The sequence below is a fragment of the Phalacrocorax carbo genome, chromosome 2 (genome assembly GCF_963921805.1).
Source record: "Phalacrocorax carbo chromosome 2, bPhaCar2.1, whole genome shotgun sequence".
Classification (NCBI taxonomy): domain Eukaryota; kingdom Metazoa; phylum Chordata; class Aves; order Suliformes; family Phalacrocoracidae; genus Phalacrocorax; species Phalacrocorax carbo.
The window spans coordinates 3,494,312-3,519,006 of NC_087514.1; the positions used below are offsets into that span (position 1 = coordinate 3,494,312).

Below are 24,695 nucleotides of genomic sequence, written 5' to 3' on the forward strand. Positions count from 1 at the left end.
GAATATGATGGTGCTCTTGTTGATTCAATCCAGTAAAGTCAATGTCTTTCTTGTACTGGTGAGCCCCAAACTTGACAGTACTCCAGATGTGGTCTCACAAACGCCAGATAGAGGGGAGGGGTTACCTCAATGGGCCTGTTGGCTACACTCTAATGTATCTCAGGAGGCTGTTAGCCTTTTTTGCCACATTGCTGGCTCATGTGCAAATGGTTGGCCACCAGGACCCCCAGGTTCTTCTCTGTTATCTTCTTTCTAGCCAATCAATCCCCAACCTGTACATGGGGCGATCCCTCCCCTTGTGCAGGACTTGTCATTTGCCTTTCTTGGACTTTATGGAATTCCTGTTGGTCCATTTCTCCAGACTGCCCTGGTCCCTCTGGAAAGCTTATTTAAGGAAGATCAAAAGAGTTGGTCAGGAACTGGTTGAGATACAGAAAATAAATGACATCTTGGACAGCGCAGGGCATTATGAGTACTAAAGCATACCTTAATGAGAAACTGTGGAATAAATTGCATGTCATTTCAGATTGGCACAGGATCATAGCCTAGCTCATGATATCCAGTACAGTTTTGCTCATGTGTGCAAACACAGCTATGTTGTTTGTAGGGTTGGGTGATCAAAATGCATTTTCTAACCACATTTTTCACTCTGGGGAAAAAGGACTCAGAGGACTCTTTCTCCCTTTGCAGTGCTACCTACAATGCCTCAGACTCATCCCACTTCCATTTAAATACCAAAGATGTGAACTACTTTCTGAAGGTGCCTGCCTCCCCCTTGTGCTTATCAAGAAAGCCTAGAGAACCTTTTCTTTTGGGTGGCTCTGAAATTGTGGGACCTAAGGGTTTGCACCTTTCTAATCTCCATATGAAGACACTCACCAAGGTCTTGCCATGAGAATCTCAAAGCCTGTTGTAAAAGTTGACCTAGAACAACTTTTCTAGACCATTCAGACTGTGCCACCCACCAAAGGATTTCTGCTACCTCTGAGATATAGGAAGACCAGGATTCATTGTGAGACAATGCTGTAGTTTTAATCAGTAATTGGAAATTTTAAACTGGAAAGTAAATACAGACAGTTGGAAAGTGAAGCACACTGTCATACAGTCTTTAGTGTCTGTCTTAGACATTGGCACCTTCTATCTGATAGAAAGGCATGTAAGAAATGAGAGCTTTTTGGCCTGCTTTTTCTATTAGAAATTTGGAGGTGATCCAGAAGGAAAGAAATGAGGAAGAAGTATTAAGTATAATTTATGAAGAGAGATTACAGGAATTTACCAACTGCAGGCTCAGAAAGTGCAGCAGTGATTAGTTGAGCCATGATGACTAGGTGGAAACACTTGACGTGTAATAGCATTGAAAAAAAGGGGAGAATAATTTAAAATATTAAGGTTGAAGGTAGTAACAAATTACCAAGTAGTAACTAAGGACAGATAGGTATAAATTAAACATTAAGAAAAAATCCTTGAACAATGAGATTAATCATTTTGGATATAATGGATTTTTTTTTTTAAATAAGCTCTCTCATGCAGAGAATGGAGACTAAACCCACGTGAGGGTTGTTATGGAGAGTCAGCTCCAGCAAGTCTGATTTTTAGAGGAGGTGATAGCCATCAAAGCTTTCTTTTATAAGCCTTTAAGCTGTAGTTGTAATTAATTGTCCCTCAGATACCTTTACTCAGCATTTGTGCCTTTTAGGTACTCTGCATTATTGACTGATAATATATGAGATAAGTGTCAACAGCATACTCAACAATCCACAGAGCCAAAGTCGGGAATAGCCTACAAAGAGCATAGAATTTGGTTTTGAAACGCATCGGGGAATATAAGCCAGAGCCATTTTTTAAAAACTTTTTTTTAACATGTATGGAGCCTGTATCTTCTCTTTCTCCTGTTTGTACCACTGAGGGGTGCGTGAACCTTGGGTAGACCTAGGATATGTAGTCACTCAAGGAGCTGGCTCTATCTGCAGCCCTTGGAGACCTGGACAGACACACCCCTTCTTTTGACTGTGCCCCTTTGTTATCCTGAAGAGAGAGGACAAGGGCTTTGGACCTTCAGTGACTGCTTTAAGAGATTACAACTTCCTTTCTTCACCAGAACCATGAGCTCCACTTGTAATGAGGATCGACTTACCTCCAGACTCTACAGAGTACAGTAGTTTTGCTTATTTCTAAACTGAGAATTGGCAACGTAGCAGAGAATCGTGAAAAGATGCTATGTATTTCCAGTTTTCTCCTCTCCCTTGTCCCTTTGACTTTCCCCTTTCAGTTAAAGTTAGGTGGGTTTTTTTTTAATTTCTCAGCAATAAATAGTGTGCCTAAATGAATTGCTCTGTAGATAGCTGCAGATCAGACTCTGCAATCAGTATTTTATTTAAGTAAAATAATTGAGTGGCAATTGATAATGCATGACAGCTTAAGATTGCTCTAATTGCTTGGTTTCCCAGAACACTCCTAAAAAGAAAATTAATTCCTCTATTGTATTTTCCTGGTTACATGACCCTCATGGAAATAAATCCAGAGTGAAGAATTAATAGTGCTGCAAACAAAGTGTAGAAAGAGTCGAAGTTTTTGTCATAATCTTTGCACAGTTTCTATTTTTGAAGATAACATACCGCCTGCAATAAACTACCTTTCCTGGGGCTGGTATCAGTCAGTGTGATAGATTACAGCTACTTCCCTCACTACTTGTGTTAGTTTATACATTGCAGCCTGGGGCAGAAAGCAGGAGATGCTAAAGGAAAAGTCAGTGTGTAAGATACTGAGTTTGGAGTTTGCTTATGGATTTCCATATCTTTGGTGGCTTAGTACTCAGGAGACCTTCTGAATAGCTAAAAAAAGTGTATCTGTAAATATTAAAAGCACCTTAATTTCTTTCTTTTTTTTTTTTCTTTGAAGACTAAGTGTCCCCAACAAGCATTCCTATTGTGGGTATATATATATGTAAAAAAATTTAAGAAGTTTTTCAGAGGTTGGTGTGAGAACTCATATATCTTACTTTTTGCACTTTGTTGCTAGAGACCTGTGGCTCACTGGAGTGGTTTGGCAGTTGATACAGAGTAACTGTGTAATATAGACTAATAGTTCCTGGTGGATGGGTATCCACATCATGAACCAGTCCATGGCAATTGCACCTAATCGGTGTGTTTATTGTCCAGCTCTTGCAGAAAGAACCAACTGACCTGTTGCTCATAAAACCCTTTTCTCAGACAAGGCTATGGATAATAATTGTGGGTGGACATTTCTTCTCTGGGTGGCGTGGCTTTTATTTTTAGATTTTGTGTTGTATTTCATTTTCCCTCTCAGGATGTCAGGTCAGCAGATTTCACACACCCTAAGCTGCAACCCGTGTCTAATTTCTAATGGATATTCTCTATTGGGAGAAACTTTCTTCTTCACTGAGCATTTTTATTTCTAGAATATGAAGGCCACAATGTCAGGCATTTCATTATCTTTATTTGTATTAAATATTTTTGGGTCTTTCACGCATTTATTGTTGTGCCATCTGATTACCTCATAAACATAATTGTATTTACCTCAGAATAGATTCCTTAATTCAACTTGAGGAAGCTGGGACAGATTAGTTGGCCAAAAAACCCACAAAAACCTTTCTAGCATAGCAGAAAACAGAAGGAATATTTCTAACCTGTGAGTCTCTTTCATATACAACCCATGGGTTTGTTGGAAACACAAGGGTATTGATGTTTCTTTAGTGGTAAGTAGCTAGAAACTTGGTTGTGGGAGAGCAAAAGGTTGGATTTGTAGTGTGTGTTCAGCCATTTTCTTCTGTAATGTTGACAAAATAAATGCGTAACCTAAGAAGTGTAAATAATAAGTATTAGGTGTGACCAGTCTAATGCATTTTTGGTGTTATTGCTTCCAAATATGCATTATAACATCCTAGAGACTTGCACCAGCTGTCTTAACAAAGTGCAGTAACATCAGACACCGAGAGAAGGGAAGTAAGATTGTGGCATGCCCTTCTTGGAGAGCAGAGCTGATGTTCTCCCTCGCACTTGTGGGAGCAGTGAAGTCTCCTCCCTCTTTATTTACTTGGCATGTGATCCCTTGGAAGGGATCTCCCTTAGCTTTCCCTCTGTGGGCAACTCACTGTCAGGGACTTTATGAGTATCTAGGGGAAGAGAGGGGTGGGGATGAAGAAAGGGCACTGTGCTGCAGAATTTGGAAATGCACATGCTCTCCTCCATCATGGATGGTTTTTGAAATGTTTCTTCATCTACTCTGCGCCTTGACATCGTTGCATGATTCCTTTGTTCCCTATATAAGCGTTGCTTCTCGGTTTTCTGATGAAAGCCATTCTTGCCCTTGCTTTGCCTGATATCAAACTGTCACACCATTAACTTGAAGGCAAAATGGAATCAGTGCCGCCTTTTTTTATCAAAAATAAGCAAGGTAAGCAAATTTGTTTGTTTGCTTGCTTGCTTACCTATTATCAGAAGTTATCAGTGTTCATGGTTATCTTGCACTGGAGTGTTTAGCCAGGAAAAAAAAAAGCCTGAGATTTAAGGTCTGTTTTGTGCTACCGTAGACAGAAATAGGCTGTGTTTTTATCTCTGCAATCTGATATGCCTCAAATACTCATTTAATACCTGATGTATGTTGGAGTCAAGTTAGATCTTAAAATTATTAGTGTATCTATACATACAGTTACTATTTATACAGGTGTGTGTGTTTGTGGTACACAAGAATACTTGGGTATATGTGCATGTATAAATACTTTACATGTACGTGCGTATGTGAAGTCACATACCTTTACAAACTCCTGAATTTAAATGAAATTTTGGATGTAAGTTAATTTAAAGTTCAAAATCATGGTTATTAACAAGAATGTTTTTATGTGATCTTTGATACTTCATTGTACACCACATTTCCCAAATATAAAGCAAGAAGGACCTGGGAATGCTGGTGGGCAGCGAGGTGACCCTGAGCCAGCACCGGGCCCTTGGGGCCAAGAAGGTCAACGGTGTCCTGGGATGCATTAAAAGGAGTGTGGCCAGCAGGTCGAGAGAGGTTATCCTCCTCCTCTGCTCTGCCCTGGTGAGACCACACCTGTAGTGCTGTGTCCAGTTCTGGGCTCCCCAGTTCAAGAAGGGCAGGGAACTGCTGGAGCAAGGCCAGCGCAGAGCTGCCAAGGGGATCAGGGGCTGGAGCATCTCCCTTATGAGGAAAGGCTGAGAGACGTGGGTTTGTTCAGCCCGGAGAAGAGATGGCTGAGGGGGGATTTCATCAATACCTATAAGTATCTAAAGGGTGGGTGTCAGGATGATGGGGCCGGACTCTTTTCAATAGTGCCCAACAACAGGCCAAGGGGCAACGGGCACAAGCTGGAACACGGGAAGCTCCTCTTAAATATGAGGAGAAACCCCTTTGCTGTGTGGGTGCCAGAGCAGTGGCACAGGCTGCCCAGAGAGGCTGTGGGGTCCCTTCCCTGGAGACATTCACACCCCGCCTTGGGGGGTCCTGTGCCCCCTACTCTGGGTGTGCCTGCTCACGCAGGGGGTGGGACGGGATGATCTTCAGAAGTCTCTTCCAACCCCTGCCATTCTGTGATTCTGTGATACTTAAAAACAGAACTATTGATGATATCCTCCATTAGCACATCTCCTGTTTCCAGATCTAAAGGGTTTGAAAAGCCCAAAGTATTTATTTCTATCATTTGTATTCTTATATTTCCCTGAGACTACAGTCCAGTTCTGACCTTCAGCACAGACTTGGAACTGATAAAGTTCCCGTGAAAGAAAATATCTGCCTTAAACTGTCTTCGATCTCTATAAAGGCAAACAGTAAGGGATATAAAGTACATGGGAGAGAGTGATAGCAATGCGTGTTTGCAGGCAATCTGATCCAGACGTATGGTTGTGGAGCTGCAGAGAAAGGTTGTAGTGCCAAAGGTGGCTAAAAGATTCCTACACATCTCACAATAATGTCCTATTGCCCCCGCATGCCTTTCACACATTTTAGATCGTATCAGTGATAACAATACGTATCATTAACATGGTCTGTCAAGACGTCTTCAAATGTGGTTGGATGGCTAAAAGGAGAGTATTTCCAAGGGAACTGCCTGTCATACATGCTCATACTCAGATTGCTACTGGTGGGAAGACACACACTGGGGTTGGTGGAAGAGGTGAAGTGGAGGCCTTATGTCCAGTTCATTCAAGTAGGTCATTAAAATAAATAGTAACTATGTGTGTATCTGATCTGAGATGTCCATTAGAGTGGACAAGGGCAAGTGAGCTGTAGTAAATACATTACCACCTTGCCCACTCTGGCCAGTCCTGCATCCAGTAGAAGTTGTTTTTGCCTCTTCTTTAAATATGCACAGCAATTTCATCTTCCCACCCACTATCCTTGCCCTCTTCACTACACAAAAATTTGCACTGAAGATGGCATGGTAGGTTGAACATGTCATTGGGTTTTTTTCTCACCTAGGGCATGATAAATAATATTACTAGCTGGCTGGTTCCAGGATATCTCTATTCATCCCTGTTGAGGTGCCCTCTGCAATGGCCTCACCTCTGCCTCATGAGCTCAAAGCATCTCACTTTCCACAGCCTCTCCATTTGGCTTTTTGTGGCCAGGAACACTGTTCACACTGTGTTTCTGGAGCCCGCTGTCCCCAGGTAGATGCTGGATTAGCATGCTGAAGCTCGGCACAGCTATTTTAGTTATGCAGTGCAGTGCTGCACTTCCTGAGATGACACCGACTGCGAAGAGAGCAAAACAGAGAGGAAGCGTGCCCAGGCGGGCAAGAGGGAGGGAGAAACTCCCCAAACTGGCTGTCGTTCAGTCCCTGAGGAGATCTAACTCAGTCTGTAATTGCTGTTCTGGATAGCTTCTGCCCTCAAAACAATTTTCTGCTGGTCTGTTGTTGCTTAGGCTGAATCAGTTTGATTTATAGAATGTCATTTTTTTTCTCCCCAGCCATAGACAAGAGAAAAATATTTGTTGAGAGGCTGTTGCAGCAAGATTTAGTTTTTGCCCATCTAACATCAGAGAAGCTTGCTCACTTTTTATACGATTTTTCCCCTTTCCCTTCCTTCCCCTATCTCGCAGAAGAGAAGGGGGATAGACGAAAACCATGCTTTCATTAATCTTTCTGTGCGCTCTGGATCTGTGATTCACACACGCTTGACCACAGGGTAGATGTCCCAAGGGTGTTGCAGATGGGACAATACAGGAGAAGCACCTCAGCATCCCTTTGGTAAAACATGCCAGACACACAAAGGGTTGTTTTTCTTTTCTGATTGTTTGTTTGTTTTTTTTCCCCAAAGATAACAAGCACTATGGTTTTGTTTTGCTTTGCTTTATTTTGTTTTGGAGTGCTTCCATGTACAGAAATACACACATGGATGTTATATTACATCTTTCAGAATCTCCTTCAGGTTTGTTTTATAGCCCTCCTGGCTGCATATTGCAGAGTGGGTGGTGGGGCTGAATGAGACCTCGCTTGTAGAATTCAGCATCTCCTAAATGTTGAGTCAGCAATTAATTTAGATGTTAATTTGTAGTTCTTCAAAAAAAAAAAAAGGATGGGTGGTTTGTGAGTACACACAAAAGCACATGTGCTAAATAGGATAGACCACTGATATTTCTGATCCCACTTTTTATACAAACCTAAAGCAAACATTCTTAGAAATAAGTGTGACTCTTCCCTTGAGGACCTGAGCTGACATTGATGAAGGATGCTGGGATCTGGCTAAATGTGAGAGGGAAATTATCAACAGCACATGCTTGTTCTGTGTCCTTTTGAGGAGAGCATGTTTCCCCTCTCTGGTTTATTTAATGCCATTCTCATGGACAGAATACAGAAGTGTCCTTAGAATGTCATTAAGGTCAGGGCTATCTTAGAAGTTTCTAAAGAGGATAAATCTTCACCCCGTTGAGCACGAGAGTGGAAGAGAGTGGAGGTTTACTTATTTACTGTCTTGGCAAATACCTCAGTAATGCTCATCCCATGGGGAAGTGGGCTGCTGGGATTTATGATTAGGTTGTTCCCCTCTTGGTAACAACACCTGGGTTTTAAAACCTGACCTGCTCCCACATTAATTTTAAAAATGTTGAAATTGTGGTCTTGTGAAAGTGAAAAATGGGAAATGTAGATTTCTAGTTTATCTGCAAAATCATATTTCCAGCAGTTTCTGCTCTGGAGTTTGAATTTCAGATTTTTTTCCAAACTCTCAGTACTCTGCAGTGACATCATTCACTTACTGAACCAGGTTAAAATAGTCAAATAACCCTGACATTTTAACCTAGTACTTTCTGTTAAAAATTTTCCAAACTAACTTTTTCTAGTGAAAGTTAATCCTCCAGATCTTTAGGGTCCCAAACTCTTTAATTCCTCTGGTTTTCTCATCTGCATGACTTGTTTACTGGCACTTCTCTGTTTTTTGGTCATCTTTAGTTATTGCCATTTCTTTTCGCTGTCTCTGATTTTACTGATAACTAGTCTTAATTCTTTTTGCTCCAGCATGGATGACATTAAATGCTGTATACTAATATGTACGATGGTTTTCTTCTTTGAAAAAAAAAAAAAAAAGAGGATTTAGATGAAACAATTTAAATCTGTCTCCCTCTTGCTTCCGACTGTAGAGAGTGAATTGTTGCCAGACAGGAGAGGCTGCTGTTGATTAAAACCCAAGAAACCCCAGCCTTGTTAGCTGGCAGGGAGACAGCATTTTTGGAATGATAGCTGGCTGTTGTACTCCCATTTTCTGTGGAGTCAAAAGGACTTATGAAGAGCTGTATTTCACTGTGAATTCCGCATAGTATGTGCGAACATGGGAAACCAAAGGCAATCTGGTTTCACTAACAAACTCTGATGGCAGGCAAGTTCAGAGGTACTTCGTGATAGAGATAACCTGGCAAGAAGGAACACAAATATAGCTCCTAGGTATATTCCATTATGGAAGCTCTTTACTTCTGGCTATTTTTCTTTCTTCTATTTTTCCTTTTGTTTGGCTTACATATATCAGGGACTTTGAAACTTCACATTGGCAGGTTAAATTATTCAACAGATTCCTTGCTTCAGGTCAGATTGCTTTGTGCTCTGTGCTTTACAACTCACCCCTGTTTGTTTTCCTTAAATACAGTAGTCGCATTTTTTCCTTCCTAACAACTCTGCGGCTGGCTTTAACTAATGCATATTTTCTAAACAATAATTTCAAGTGTTGTTACAATGTTATGAAAAGGATCTATACTCTGCAGCAGCAGATGGCTGCTTCATCCCAAGTACCTGGATATAAATGGCAAAAAGCTTATATATCTGAAACTATTCGTATACAGCATTGAGTTTTCTTTCTCATTCTTCCCTTCTTGCCATAATATCTGGGGATCATGAGGCAGACAGCCCAATTCCTAGGGTAAAATTAGCAGAGGAACACCCCGTGAGGAGTCAATATATCATCTGACCTTTCTTATCTCTCTTAGACTGAATTGCCCACTTGTTTTATTCCGATGGAAATCTTGGGGGAGGGGGGGAGGGAGGAGGGGGTGGTGCCCAATTCAATATATTTCAGTAACCTATCCAAATGTGCGTGCAAATACATTTTGAACTGCATTCACATAAAGTGCTGTAAAAGAATCAGAACAAAATAGAACAGACTGGCTGAAGGGTAGAAAGAATTTTGTTTATGTTGCAAGTAACAGAAATCAGAGACTGATGTCAGTTGCAATTTAGCCAAAGGAGATGAATGAACAATCTGGGCTCTTTTAGTATTATTATTTGTTTGTTTAATTTTTCCTTAATCAACTTTTACCAAGCAGTTAAATGAGAGCAGAAAAACACATTAAAGTTAATTCTCAATTCTTCAAATGTTGCTAAACCTTAGCTTTCTCCTTTCAAAGATTTTTATAAAAAAACCCCAAAAAATTCCCACCCCAAAAAATCACAACTAATTTTTCCTTTTTTCCTGGCAATGATTTACTACCACAGTGCTCAAGTGCCATCTCAGGTTACTTAAACTTCATTGCTTTTACAAAATATTCTTCAGTATTTACAAGTTATGAATAATACCATACATACTTAAAGCTTAATTATGCTTGACAAGTGATTGAATGAAGTGCATTTTGCGATGCATTACCCAGTCTTTGGTTGGGGGTTTTGGGTTTCATTTTATTATGATTTTTCACAGCTTTTTAAACATTTTGTTTCTCCTACTTCTTCAGTTGTTCAACAATTTGGTATACTCTAGAATTCACAATGGGACTCCCAGGTTTCATTGTAAATTAATACGATTCTATTGCATTATATGATTACATGTTGTGTCACTTATATTCTCCTAACAAACTTCAGTAGAAGGGCGTGGATTCATTTTGCACCATTTTGTAACTTTACCAGTAGGGAAGCTGAGGTCTTTAAAAGCAGGGTGGAAGCAATCAGACCTTTTGGCATGATGGACTAGAGCTGCAAGAGGGCCCAAGCATATGAATGAATTACTGTGCAATTAGCCTCGGGAGAAGCAGGTTCTTAGGAAATGTTTTCAACGCTTCAGAAAGCATCCAGTGCTGGCTTCCTCAGTACAAGGATACATGGACATACTGCTGGTCAGAAAGTCTGTGGAGTCTCCGTCCATGGAGATATACAAACCAAGTGGACATGGCCCTGAGGAACCTTCTTTAATCGGCTGCTTTGAGCAAGGGTGTTGGACTAAATGATTTCCAGGAGTTCCTGCCCGACTCAATGGTTCTGTGATTTGTACAGCTTAACAAAATGCATCTTCTTTGAGAGTCTTTTTTTTTTCTGCTCCACTAATGTTGCCTTACTGGTAGTACATTCAGCAGTATTTATATTATTGTGCCTGATATTGCTAGATTAATTCTTTATATAAGCGCCAGTGTCTTATGAAGTCAGCATGTGCTCACATTTGCTCCTGAACAGGGCAAGTGTTCAGAAATGAGGGAAACAAGCACACTGGCAATTTGCTATGTTTTACCTAAGAAAATTTCTGAATCTAGTTACTTTTTTTATTTTTTTTTAAAACTTGAAAATGTATAAATGAATCCATTCATTGGACAGGTCTGTCCTTATTCCCTTACCAAGGAGATTACAAATTCAGGGAGTTTTTGATCATGCATCCATCAGTTTATGAATAGTATTTTATCAGACGGATGCTATGCTGCAAGATGGCCGCCGTCTATGTAAGAATCTGGACTCTGGGATGAATGGCCTGCATCAAAAATAAAGTTTTAGAAACAAAAGGGTTTGCTGGTGTTGTTTTTATTGCTGCTTCTTTCTCAGTCCTCCACAATCCTGAAAAGCAAACGTATGATCTGATTCTTCTACTTCTTTGTTATAGAAGGCTTGAGTCAACTGGCTGATGTAGATCCAGAAAACCATGGGTTTTTTTAAGGGGATTTTTTATTTACTGTGGAAACATTATAACTTTTTCTTTTAAGTCTACACAGATGAGGTTTTCTTGACTTTGTTTTTTTGCTTTGCAAAGCTCAGATGTGGAACATGCCTTTTATGCCTGCATATCACCCATTCACCATTAATATTAGACTTTCTGTCTTTTCAGAGTGACATGCTGGATGTGAACCAGATCATTAAAGACCTGGCCTCCATGGTGCATGAGCAAGGAGACACAATAGGTAGGTACCACTGTTGAAGTGTGGGCTTTATTCCCGTCCTGCACCATTCCAATGATGTGTGTTCCCTTATGAGCAGCTCTATGTTGATGCTGTGATTATTTTGCCTGGGTTTGGGGCATTTTGTACATCCAGTGATGTTTTGGTCTGACAAGCTGCCCTGTGCAATAGGGTTCTTATACTGAGGTTAGTTAGCTGGTATATTTGTCATAAAATAGAATTCTTAGTGAGATTAATCCATTCCCTTTTGACTGTAAAAAGGAAGCTGGAGAATATATAACATTAACTGGAAAGGGATCCAGTTCTTCCTTTCTACCTGGAACAGTAATTAAAAAATAATAGCAGTAGCAATTATTGTTATGATTATTGATGGCGGTGGAGAAAATTGAACAGCTTGCTTCTCCTAAACGGAATTTTCTTTCCACATTGCAGGGTGTGTCTGGTCGCATTTACAGTAGCCTAACGTCATGATGTGCTCACATGCATAGTCTGAAGCTTCTGCCCATTAGCTGACCTCCTCTTGGTCTCCAACTACCAGTGGCTAGGAGCGGGGTGGAGAAAACTTGGGGAAAGAGATAAAAGTAATCCCTAGTATTATCTTTAAGTGCAGCCTGTCACTGACAGCCAGCACTTTTTGTGAATAGGGGAATAAGACACAGTAGATCTGCTCCTTTTAAATTTCCTCTGACCCTTGTCTTCGTCACTGCTGTTGTATGATGCAGCTGAGAACAATCACTTTTTTTTTCTCTATCTCTCATTTTGTGTACGTATGATAATACTGTGCAGTGCTTCAGAAGCAACTGTCTACTTCCAAATTGGAGAGCTAATGATCCTAAAGCCACGCTGAGGGACTCCAGAAAAGCAAGATTTGTGGAGATATTTCTAACCTGCGGTGCTCAGCTGGAGTATTCTCTGGAGCTCCTGAGAGCTGGATCAAGTCCTAAGACAGCCATATATAGATCGTGAAAGAATCTCTTCTCTGCCATTTATTAATCACTCTGGATTTCTTTGCCAAGCTCATACCTTTGCAAGTTTCCATTAGCATAAGATAACTGCTTTCACACTGAGATGAGCTAGCTGCATCCCACTGAGAAGCACCACTCAGGTCCACAGGCACAGGAAAAAATCAAGATGATATCTAAACCCAACTTTTTGTTATTATTTTTAATTTTTTTTAATTGTATTTATGTTTCTTTGGAAGATCATCTTTTTTACATGGGTAACTTTGAAGCCTGATTCATCTCCTAAAAGCACATCAGATGTTAATGCCTTGAGGGACATGACAACATACATCAGCTAGCATCAAGATCCTTGTAACTCATTTCTTAAGGCAATATTTATTACTTTAAGATATTGCCCATGCATAGAAGCGACCCCACTATTACCTCGCCTGTGAGAAACAGTTAGGCTAAGTAGGATGTTTTGTCTTTGAGCCAGCATAAGGTTTTTGTTGCTTTTATATCTGACACGTTCTTTCTTCTTCCTGTTTCACTGCAGCAGATTTTTAATAGTTTCTTTATGAGTATCTATTCAGCCTGGCAGCCAGTCAAGGTATCTTCCCAACCAATCGCTGAAAGGTCCCACTGTTTATCTTTTGACATTCATATTACACAGAATTAAGTGAGATTACAAATCAGGAAGTAAAGGGAGTCGAAACTCCCGCAGTGAAAATTCAAAAGCAATGATGATAAGAGACAGTTCTCTTGGCACTTGTTTTATTTTTTTTAATGTATTCCTCTTACATGCATGAAATGAAAGCTCTGTTTGTGCTTGTTTAGAAAATGCAGGGAAAATATATAACCAGGGAATGTGGGATGCGCCACTCGGCAAAATGCTCCCAGGGCTGTAGAGGAAACCACTCTCTGGTTCACCTGAGCTGGGGAGAATTAATGGGAAGGGCTTGTCTGGTCTATGCGCGGCAGAAGCGGAGTAAGCCATACTTCTTACAGAAACCTAGAAGTAGTTTTGTTAGCGTGTGGGCCAGTTCCTTAATGAACACATCCATAACACTGCCTAGGGTAGAGAGCAATTTCTGTCACACAAGGAGGAAATAGGTGAGGGGAAATGTAGACTTGGGGCAGCATATCTATGTTATTTTTTGTCTTCTGCAAATAAGCCCCATGCCTGTGTTCCTAGTCATGGCATCTCTTTGATATGAATATTTTAGTAAGCATTACAGTTTCAATGAGTCCAAGGCCTCGAAGCCAAAACAAGCTAGTGACCTAGGTTACCTTTGAATAATCAGAGAGTCTTTTCAACGCAGTCTTACAGGAGCTCCTAGCAAAAGCACCTCTATGGAGCTTCATCACACAGGGTGCCCGTGAGAGGGAAAGGGTGAGGGGAGGAGGGCACTAATAGGAGAAATCAAGAACTGGCTGTGGAATTGGTGTTAGCAGTACCTGGTTTTGGGTTCTATAACCATGGGACCCTGTTTACCTGGGCTTTGGAGAGACAGGGTTCACTCACTAGGCAGGGCAAAACTATTCTTGCCAATAGGATGGCTGACCTCATAGGAGGGCTTTACACTAGGAATGATGTGAGAGAGACAGCGCGACCTGCAGTCCTGTGAGGGAGCAATGGACAGGACTGCTGAGCAGAGGGTGGTGTGGCAGGAAGGGTTCACAAAGTCATCACAGTGGGGCCTGGGCAGGGTCACCTCTAGCACTTGCATGTATGGAGCAAGGTGCTTACAAGGCACCATTGTGGACAAATACCCCAAAACCTCTCCAGGAGCTCAACAAGCTGGGGTGCATCTAAATTGCCTGTACATTAATGCATACAGTATGGGGAATAAACATGAAGACTTAGAGATCTGCCTGCAGTCACAGGCTACAATTTTGTTGGGATCATAAGGATGTAGTGGGTTGACTCCTGTGATGAGTGTTGCATTGAAGGGTTACAGGCTCTTCAGGAAGGACAAGATAAGAAGATGAGGAGGAAGAGTTGTCCGTTATGTAAGAAAACAGCTGGAGTGCATGGAGCTCTGCCTGGGGTTGGACGAGTTGGTCATGGAGAGTTTACAGGTTAGGACTAAAAAGTGGACAGCCAAAGTGGATGAGGCCCTCTACAGAGAGATAGGAACAGCCTCATGATTGCAGGCTCTGGTCTTCATGGGGGACTTCAACCACACCAATATCTGTTGGAGGGGCAACACAACAGGGCATAAATAATCCAGGAGGTTCTGGAGTGGATTGATGATAACTTTGGGGATCTGATGTACAAATGGCAAGATCTCAAGATGGCTAGAAGAGGGCCATCTCCACTGCTAAACTTTACTCTCATGGTAGCTGAAGGGCTCTTCAGCCAAAGCATCCAAGGCAAGGAGTAAGGACTTGGTACGGTAAGAAGTAAGCTACGTTGCTAGAGAAACAGTCACTCCTTTCCATGCCCATAGATGGCCACTCAACTGAACTACAAGTGCCTTAGCAGCTTGAAACACTCCTGGTATTTCATACTGAACATTGCTTTTACATGTGCAACCTTCTTCTTTCATTGGCCATACTGGAATAAATAGACACAGTTCCATGAAATCTGTATTATAACTGGTGGTAGGAAGAAGACAATCCTTAAACCTCCAGTTCCTTTGAAGAAAGTGTCAGCAATAGAGCTGCCAGTATTTGTATTAGTACCTGATGAGGACAAGTGCATATTTATCCACCTCTGTAGGCTTCTGTTAGTCTTGTAATGGAGAATAAAGATGACCTAAATAATAGAGTAATTGCTTTTTTTTTTTTTTTCTTTTTTTTCCTCCCATGGCAAAAGAAAGTGGTGTTCTGTTTTTGTCTTGAGGAGCTGTTTTACCATCCCACCTGTGCATGTCACCTTACTAGTTATGCCAAAATAACATGCAAGATCTACATCCCTTAACTAAACTGCTCTAATTCAACTTTCACCATTTATATCAGTGTTTGCAGTTCCATCACATTTGTCAGAGACGCAAGAAAAGACCCACGTTGTTCTGAAAACATTTTACACGTTTAAGAGTCACATTTCTTCCTCTGCTGGACAGTTTTAGAATCAACCTTCTGTCAATGTATCTGTAACCTCCCCAACTCCCTAAAATGGGAAGAAATTCCAAGATCGCATACAGGCCACCTATTTTAAGATTACAGCAGAAGATACACAGCAACTAATTTAACAGTCCTCTACTGCAGACCAAACGTATACAATGTTGTGTTTGCACAGCAAATCCCACTTGCTGGAAGAACACCCCACTGCATCAAGCAGAAGACTTCCTCAGACTGACTTTCTTCCATTACTTACCCAGGCTTAGATCTTGGTGCTGCTAAACTTCCACTTCACTCTTGAAGTCTGGGCATTCTATATTTGAAAATAATAGGCTGAAGAAACTTCATAACGTGTTCTAAAGTGGATGCTCCCTCACTTTATAAACATCACTACATGGTATCTGTCAAGCTAGACCCCACAGACCTGCCAAGATAAATATAAACATGGCAGCTGGTGCTTTCCTCCATCTCAGAACAACTTCCTGATGGTGTCAATGTATTCAGTCCTCGAGTAATGCTAATATTCACTGACTTACCACGTTATCACTTATTGCCTAATGATAATAATAATAATAATAATAAACATCCTTCAAAGTAAACTATATTTGCATTAATGTAAATGCATTGCTTATTTTAGAAGCTTTTGTATGTGGAGAGGTTTTTCTAGGTTTGGGGTTTTTTGGTTGGGTTGTTTTGCCTGTGAAATCAGCTCAGTTTTGTTGCCTGTTTTATCACTTGTTGCCTTTCTGACCTGAAGGCTGGTTTAACATATAGACACTGTCAAGAGCCAAGAAGGCCCATTAGCACCCTTCCGCACGTCCTCCTCCAGTCTGACTGCCTGAATGGCACAGCCAAGAGTCTGTTGTCAGATACGCTAATGCGAACCAAGCTGGGAAATCATTCAGCTAGATCCTTAACTAAACTCTCCTGAGTTATGTGTCTCAGTTGGGACATCTACAGAAAATGAACACATCTTGAGAGTGGTCCCTGAATACCTGAATGTAACAGCTTTAATATCTACGTTCAGCTGAATGTGGTCTGCAATGTCTCTCATTTGGTTGTTTCCTAAGTGATCTCAGAGGAGGCTATTATGTGAATGGGTACATTTATGTTCTTATTGGTTCCTGATGAATTGGGAAATCTTCTCTTGGCTCTCTTGCTTTCATCCACTTGTTGAGACATGGAGTTACACGTCAGTACAGAGCACAGCCCATGCAGGAAGGGTACTGGGGTATTTCTGAATTAGTGATGATCTATTGCACTTCCCATTCACTTCTCAAGAAACCTCCAATTTCTTTGTTCATCCTAGGTGTATATCCTGCATCAGTTTGTTGTGCTGTTATCTAAGTGTAATGAAGCTTTATTTTAAACCAAGCCAGCTGCTGGAATTGTATAGTATTACTACCCTTAATTGCCTTGCAGGCAACAATTTTAAGGTCATGGTATACTGCTATATACATGTATACATGTATACTGCTGCCCTTGCTCTCCTTATTTGTCTGGACTGCAGCAGTGGTGGCCTTCATTGTCACTTGTCACACGTCCTTGGCTTCGGACAGCACTGAAGAGTCTGCAGGGTGCTGGGTTTCATGTTAGGCACAGGTTCATGACCACTGCTACAGCTGAATTGTTGGAGTCAGGTGTGGGATACCATCGTCTCTGACCAACTCATTTTATTCAAGATGATACACAGCACAAGAAATGAAAGAGCTTTTGTGCTTCTTTCCTGGTTCTGTTCTCTGTGAGTGTGGTTTTTTGAGTGTTCCTTTGTTGTATGTGGACTTTTACATTTAGCTCTAGTGCTGATAGTGCTGGTAAGACAGCACATGCTGGTTTATAAGGAAAAGAATAATGGGTGACTACACTTGCAAATTTACCAACGCCTGAAGATTTGTCTGCTGTTCTGTGTTTGACCCTCCTAATGTGATTAAGCTGGTATACTTGCAGTTAATGAGCCAGCTAATTTTTAACAAGGAACAAGGCTGTTCCTTTTATGAGGCTTATTGCCACCAGTAGGGTTCTTCTCACACCGTTTTATCCAAAGTAATTTTTGGGAAGTCAGAACTACCGTGCTCTCCATTTCTAGTAATGCTGCAATTAAGCGGTTAATGTCAGAAGCTGCCCAGGTGGTTGGTTTATTTCTGCTGGGAGGTGTTAAACTCTGCCACAGACAGACTTTGTTTGGAAGGCCATGGCTTGAGTAGGTTAAGTAAATCAAACGAGCCATGTAAAGCAAAAGAGGTCAAGACAGTTGTAAATATCAGTGGCTTTGCTTTGTAGGTAAAATATATGATCTTTCCAAGAGAGTAAGCAGAAATAAAGTATATTTATTTCTGTGAATCAACGCCCCCATCACCCTCATTTATTCTTGTGACAAAGTCAGACTGACACTTCTTTCATCAGTTGACTGAGCTATAGGACTCGACGGTTTATGCCTCAGCTGTGTGATGGAGGGTGAGTGTTGTGTTAATTGTAGACAAAAGTGGTCTTCTGAAAAATGCCGCATGCAAGTGAAACTAAGGTATTTATCCAAGCTGTCAGTTCATGAGCCGGATTTGGAAAAAAAAGTAGAATTAGTTTGATCTTTTCTTACTTTTTTGTCATTTTAAGGAAGCATATTTTACTGCAGTTTGAAAAAATATTTTCTTTAACTTGGATGTCTTAAAAAATTTAAAAAAAAGTGTTGAGTTTACATCACAAGGAAAAAGAAAGAGCGTGCTACAGACAAGCGGCTGGAATTTCCCAATCAAAGCTAGATTGAGTGCTGTTTTTCTCTTTAAATTACTGTCAGAGATTATTTTGGAAAAAAAAAAGAAAATCTGATATGCCCATAAATTTCTGCACAAAAAAATTTGTCTTGTTGAAATATCTTTTTTCATCAGAAAAAGAAGGAAATGGAGCAGGAAAAAAAGTGAATCGTGTCTGTTGCCATGATATAATATCCTCCCATGTGCAAATTTTGTGGGATTAAAAATAGAGTCTTGGATTACCCAGAGCCATATGAGAGCATCGTATGGGAACTGTGGTTACCTGAAATGGATAGGTGAAAATGTGCACCAGACAACGAGGGCAGAGGCCATACCATGCACCCTCAGGAAGCTCCTCATATGCTGACTCTTCTCCTGTGCTAAGTATCTGTAATTTGGGGCCACTTGTCTCTGTAAGAAAGAAAGGTAAATTGCTTTGCATCTGCTAAAGTGGTAATATTTCTGCACTTTTCCGTTTAGCACAGAGCTGAGCTACCTTATTCTCTGATAGGATGTTCTATTTTCCAATAAATATACGTAGAACATTTGAATTTTAAATCCCCGGAAGATGTATCCTGGCAGGCACGGTAAACCTCTGGCAGGGTGATACCATTCTTCAGTGCATACATATGTAGCAGATACTTGACATTTCCAAGATGCATTTCAAGGACAGTGTAAATCAGTCAGGAGCTGAAGTGTTGTAAATTTATGCTGGTGTTCGGCCATTGCCTTATAGCCACTTTTATTCATACGGACTAGGGCTTCGGGCTGTTGGCCGAAGAAAACCAGCAGGAAGAGCTGGTTATGACATTTTAGGGTGGTTTAAATAGTCTTTCCAGGCTTGCCTGGAAAATTAGGGTTAGTGGTTGTTCAGTGCCTCAGTCCTTACCTCTGAGGGCCACGGTGTGTTACTGTGTGGAAGAATTAGAGCCCTGCTAAAAACAAATAGAATTCTAGGTGCCATCTGCCTTTTGTGGGAAGCAATAACCATGACTCCTGATGACTCATGGAGCTGCGAGTTGTATTTCATTGCACCAATCTAAGCCAATGTGACCCATTTAGCCTTAGTTTAGCATACGGGCAAGATTATTTTATAAATCCTTTTGTGTGTGGAATTTATAACTTGAGTTTACATTGAAGTGTGCAAATGACCAACCCTAAGCTATTTTAAACTTCACTCTGGAAGAACTGCCGTAGTTTTCCTTTCCCTTAACATCCACAGTTGTGCCTATAGAGAGCCTGAGGGTCTTTTGTTAGTGGAATGAGACTCACTTAAAACTCTCCAAGTACACGGCAATTAGAATAAGCAAAATTATCTTTCATACTGAAAGCAATTTCACACAAAATTTGGCTTTTAATTAGGAAATAAACTTCTATACAATACCAAAATACTAATTTTTGTGTGTGTGTGCTTGTCAGTATGTTGTATTGATTATTTTTAGTCAGAAGTTATAGTGATAAAAGAGGGTTAAGCTTATTAAAGTGCTAAAAATAAAAGCATACTGTGAAACCTAAAGAGGCCCATTTTGGTTACTGCCAAGCGGGAGTTTTTTAAAATTCTCATTCACAAGCTTACTTTCCCATCTTTCGAGCGGTTTTACTGAAAATGCTGCCTTGTGAAACCATTCCATTGTTGCAGCTGTAAAGACTCAGGTCGTATGGATGATTCCTTGATACGTTAGGACAAAAACCCCACTCCAGCCACTGTCACCCCAGTAATTTCACATATAAGACTCCTGTTGGTCATTAGCAGGGCTTGATTTCAGAAGACAGGTAAATAAATAGGGTTGAAAGACACCTCTTAGGGTCATCATGATTTTTGTCTCTGTGTGACAAGTGTGCCATAAAATCATATCAAATTGCATCTAAAAGCTGGTTAGTTCTGCCACCTTGACTGCTCCTACTGAAAGGATGTGCTTTAGCCAGAAAATTAGAAATCTTTTCCTAATTCCTTGGTGCATTTGTTTGCAACCACCATCTGCTTTGGTGCAGTCCTGTCCCTCAGCTTAATAAAAGGGTGGTAACATCACCTTAAGGTTTTTGTTTGTTTTCTGACTGTACGGTTATCACAGACTGAGGACAGAAAATTGTTGTGGGATTCAGGCTCCTTGGAAAATCTCAGACCCAAGGCTAGGTTATGTCACTTATTTGGGAACAGTGTCATGGTTCCCTCATACCAAAGCCAAAGGAGAAAGGAAAAGGCAGACCTCTCCAGCAGGTTTTTTCAGTCTACCTAGGATCCTATCACCTCTCTGGAAATACTTGCCTTTCCATGCCCAAATAAGGTACCTTGGCAAGGAGCCTGAAGGCGAATGAGGTGAAGCTGTGAACCCTCCTAGCATTCAGCAAACATGCACTGAAATATCTGTATGTGTGAATGACACATTCATAATTGACTTATTAACATCATTGACTTATTACTCACTTCCTTGTGATTTGACCCAAATTCTCTTTCCTTCCCTGCTTTCCTGTGTTAATAAACAGAAATATCTAGTTAAATTGCTACATATTTATGTCTCATTTTTATAGAGTTTTGGAGGTATTTTGTTTGTTTTAGTTTTTCCCCTGTGTCTCAGGATTACAAGTTGCTACAAAAAAAAAAAAATAAATTTAAATAGGTAGTTTGATTATTCCAAGGCTGGAATTCCCCCTGCTAGGAGAATATGTTAGCAGAAACAGTGCCACCAGGGTCTAGCCTCCTGTAACGTCACATCAACTCATATAGGACATGTAGCACACGTCCATCCACTTGTGAAAGCTGCGCTGGGAAAAAAGTAGATGGTGTTTGCAAAACATGGTGCATAACATATGATTAGCCCATTCCATGCAGCGCTAAGGGGGCGTTCACAGTGTTTAATTTTATCTAAGGAAAGCAAATCTCCTTAGGCCCCCCTGCAGGCAGCAGAAAGTGCTAGCTTCCTTCGGAGGGCCATTTAAGGAAGTTAAATTAAGCTCCTGCTGTGATTTTCCCCTGCCCCAAGAGGAGCACGGAGAGATTACTCTTGATTTAGTAGGATATTTTTCATAATTTTCTCCTCTGTAGCTCTTCTGTGTCTAAATGATTAATTTTCTGAGGACAATCAGCCTTGAAGAGGTGTTAGTGAAGGGTGTCTGCACTAAGATCCCGAGAAACATCTGATACATGAGCAAGTTGTTCTGTTATCTTGATTAAGTGATTGTCAAGGTGTTCAGCACACTCCCTCCACCCCTTCCAAATCCCATCACAAAGTAGCTTGATACATGGAGGTGTTTTCCTATGTAAATTGTGTTTTGTAACACCGAAACATGGTCAGACTTTGTGCTTCTAAAATTAATAGGTGTCCCAGCAGGATATATTCTTAGTTTTGGTTCAATTTCTTACCTGATTTTTCCTTTTCTCCTGATCCTAACATGTGTCACAGTTCAGCTGTAGGAAGGCTATGGCATGTTGGAGCTTTGAGTGGTGAGGGGCTGAATTTCAACTGACGCGAACTGGTGTTGTCCCAGTGGCTAGTTCTTATGGACTTCCACAAAACGTATAAAAAATATTTTAGGCAAAACAGATCTGCTTAACTATGCACCATGTTGTCTTGCATAACCACAGAAGTAAATACTTGTCAACGGCTAGGCGACTAAGAATTTGTCACCTTGGGTAAGTGACAAGTTACTCTGTCTGATGCACCCTGTCTGGGTTAATGACATATTAACTCTTGGTTTCTCTGCTTTGTGCCCTCTTGTTTCCATATGCAGAGAGGTTCATATACACGGTGCTGGAAACTGGATCAGGGCTTGTAGTTACCAATTACGCATCGCTGTCCTAACATGCAAACAGAGATAGGAAACGAAACGCTGCCCTGTCCTACAGAGCCAATCTAGCCCATCGATCTACCACTTTTCAGCTACTTCTCAATTCTAACCAGAAAACATCAAATGTCCCTCTACTGCTACTCCTATAAAATATGTAGAATGACCAGTTACTGATTTGTGGGTCAGCCTCAATGGCTGGAAAGACATCAGGGCCAGCCCTGGAGTTGGGACATTTGTTCTTTTTAAAAGGAACCGTGATACCAATTGACAGTCGTAGCACTTGTGGATACGTGGTAGCAGGGTTTTCCTTGTAAACTTGTCTAGAACCTCGTTATTATCAAGGGATGGGTTGAAATCTGTCTACCATGTTTCACTCACACCAAACACTTTGTTCCTTAGGCACACCTTTGTGAGGCAGACCCTGGGTAGATCCGCTCGCATGGCAAAAATGCTGCTCACTGCAGCGTGCTGTCGTGCCATTCATGTTTCTATTCATCATTTTGGGTAATTCAGCACCATTTTGCTGGGACAGGAGTTGGACTTGATGATCTTTGTGGGTACCTTCCAACTCAGGACATTCTATAATCTTTTTCTACTGGTACTGAAAAGAAAAATCTAACACTTTCCCAGAAATACCTTCAAATCAATGCAAAACTGGGAGTAAACTCTTCAAGGCTGTCACACTGATATGTGCATGTGTGTGGATGCAACTCTTCTAAGGCTGTGTAGAAGAAAATTTGATATTTCTTCATAGTAGTTGAGTTCCTCAGAAGCCTTTTGATTTCTTCCTGCTGAGTCCTGAATGCAAGGAAAGCATTTGGCAAAGGTCAGCGATGCCAACCATGGTCCACAGTGTTAGTGTCTTAATAAAAATAGTTTGAGAAGCATTGGATATGAAGAGTAAAATTATCGTATCTCGATCTATAAAAGTGCTGGCCATGTAGGTTTTATTTTTTCTTTTCTTTCTCTTTTCAGCATGCATAATCTAAAATAAAAGCAATGGAAAACCATCTCTCCCAGGTGCAATACTAGACTTTTAGCAGGTTTCCAAGTGTTAAACTGAAGTTTGTTTATTCCATGGTTTTGTTGGTTTGTGGGTTTTTTTCTCTTTTGTTTTGTTTTTAAATTGAGTTATCAGAAATCCATAACTATGTTAACAGACTTGTGACACTGTTTCACTTTAAAATGGCAAAACCTTAACACAACCACTTTCCACATTTTATCTGCAAACTTTCATGTCGTTGCCCATCACAAAAGTGGCCAGTGTGATAAATGCTGTTTCCTTCAAAAATAAAAGAATAAATTACTAAAATCTTCTGTGGTATGCCTTAATCCACTCCTAATACCATCAACTGAAGACTTTCCATTAATTTTATTAAGGATTAGAGAAATCCCTGGAACCTTATTTTCAAATTTCTACAGGTGGTTGAATTCCTCCTGGCCATTTTCATATACTCCATGGTGCAATGTCTGCTCGAAAACACACAGCAGCAGACCAAGTGCACATAGTCTTCCATTGTGGCCAGAAATTACTGGCTGCACATCTCTTAGGGGACAAGCCAGTCAAGATTTCTAAGATTTCTGCTGGAAACAAACACTTCTTTGCAGGTTTTATACTATAGGTGTCTTGCTTTCTAAGCACAGCTCTGGAGTCAGAGTTGATACTTGTCTTTGGTGGAAGTGGGGAGCTGCCAGCTGTGATGTGTAGCTGGTAATCTCTCTTTTCTAGTCTCATTTTGATTCCTCGTGGTTTCTTCAGCTTCCCCCAATGTCAGACCTAGCAATCCAGGGTAAGAGTCTTCTCCCTTAATTGTAGGTGCTGGCAACGTCTCTCAATCTGAGCCATCTGTACAGACCCCCGCTTGCAGCATCAAAATGCGATCCAGGAGTTTAGGTTGTGGTTTGTCTGATCTGATCAGCAGCAGGCAGCTGCTGTCGAATGGGATGAATTGCACAGAACAGAATTGCTCTCTGTTGACTGTGGTAGTGTTTGAGGTGACTTGCTCAAGTACAGACAACTGGTCAACAACCCACATGTACTTACATGAATCTTATCCCTGAGCTCTTAAGATAATTTTAGATAAAATCTGCCATGTCCCTTCTGTAATTTAACTCTCTCATTTACTCTAGTAAATCTGCCACCCTTGAGCTGATTTCCTTTGGATTCCCTATCAGTTCCCCATTGGTTTCAGTGGGAATGGGCTAACCTCCATCCTGTCTAGGAACACATGGAGAGCTGTCAGTCATACTGCCTCTGACTGACGGGTTAAGTGTTCATCAAAATGGGTAGTGTTCTTATTTCCCTGTAGTACTACAGCTTGCTAACAAGAGGCTGCTGATCTCTTTATGCCCATGAGTAAACTGCTGAATTGCTGTTGGTGTAAAGTGTTTGTTTTAGGTTTGTACCCTGTAATTACCTTCTATTATCTTAATTTGCAGATAGTATTGAAGCCAACATTGAGACTGCATCTTCTAATGTAGAATCAGCCAATGAACAGTTGGCAAAAGCCAGTCAGCACCAAGTAAGTGGAACTAAAAAACCCCA

At 40.8% G+C, this 24,695-nt stretch overlaps 1 protein-coding gene across 8 annotated transcripts in view; it reads left to right on the forward strand.

Moving 5' to 3' along the window:
* TSNARE1 (t-SNARE domain containing 1) overlaps window positions 1-24,695 on the forward strand; it is a 511,863-nt gene that overhangs the window by 305,317 nt on the left and 181,851 nt on the right. For all 8 annotated transcript variants that reach the window (XM_064442004.1, XM_064442001.1, XM_064441997.1 and 5 more), the window contains 2 exons: window positions 11,541-11,613; window positions 24,590-24,672. In XM_064442004.1, coding sequence (XP_064298074.1) covers window positions 11,541-11,613; window positions 24,590-24,672 — 156 coding nt within the window. The remainder of the gene's footprint in view (window positions 1-11,540; window positions 11,614-24,589; window positions 24,673-24,695) is intronic.